The sequence below is a fragment of the Egretta garzetta genome, unplaced genomic scaffold, assembly GCF_000687185.1.
Source record: "Egretta garzetta isolate BGI_Z169 unplaced genomic scaffold, ASM68718v1 C8137272, whole genome shotgun sequence".
NCBI lineage: Eukaryota > Metazoa > Chordata > Aves > Pelecaniformes > Ardeidae > Egretta > Egretta garzetta.
In genome coordinates this window covers 1-385 of record NW_009266151.1, presented here as the reverse complement: position 1 = coordinate 385, position 385 = coordinate 1, and the positions used below count along the sequence as shown (strand labels likewise).

Here is a 385-nt window from a genome sequence, read left to right as displayed (position 1 = left end):
AGAACTGAAAACAAACAAGGCCGTAGACGCTGCGGGTTTGGTGGGGATTATTTTGCCCAGTCCTCCGGCACTCAGCCCCGCCGCCCCGGCGCCTCCTCCCTCAGACGTAGCAGAGGTAGAGATAGGTCTTCTCTATCCGCCAGTCGGTGGGGATCTCCTCCGGCTTGTGGCCCTTCATGTGCTTCTGCATGGCGGAGAGGCTGGGGCAGTACTCCAGGCAAATGGTGCACTGGTAGGGGGAAGCGCCGTTGTGGGTCCGAAGGTGTTTGATCATGGCCGAGTAGTCCCGGGAGCGCTGGTGGCACAGCTTGCACTCGAAGGGCTTCTCGCCTGCGGGAGACAGGGGCGTCAGCGGGGGCTCGGGGCCTGCGGGCGGTAATTAACT

At 62.6% G+C, this 385-nt stretch overlaps 1 protein-coding gene across 1 annotated transcript; it reads right to left on the bottom strand.

Annotated features, from left to right (window-relative positions):
- Positions 1 to 51: 51 nt before the first annotated feature.
- LOC118453156 (zinc finger and BTB domain-containing protein 16-A-like) lies at positions 52 to 330 on the bottom strand (the record flags this gene model as incomplete). Its single annotated transcript, XM_035902625.1, has 1 exon — positions 52 to 330. A coding segment is annotated over one exon (230 nt), but the record flags the coding sequence as incomplete, so codon positions are not given.
- Between the last annotated feature and the right edge of the window lie 55 nt (positions 331 to 385).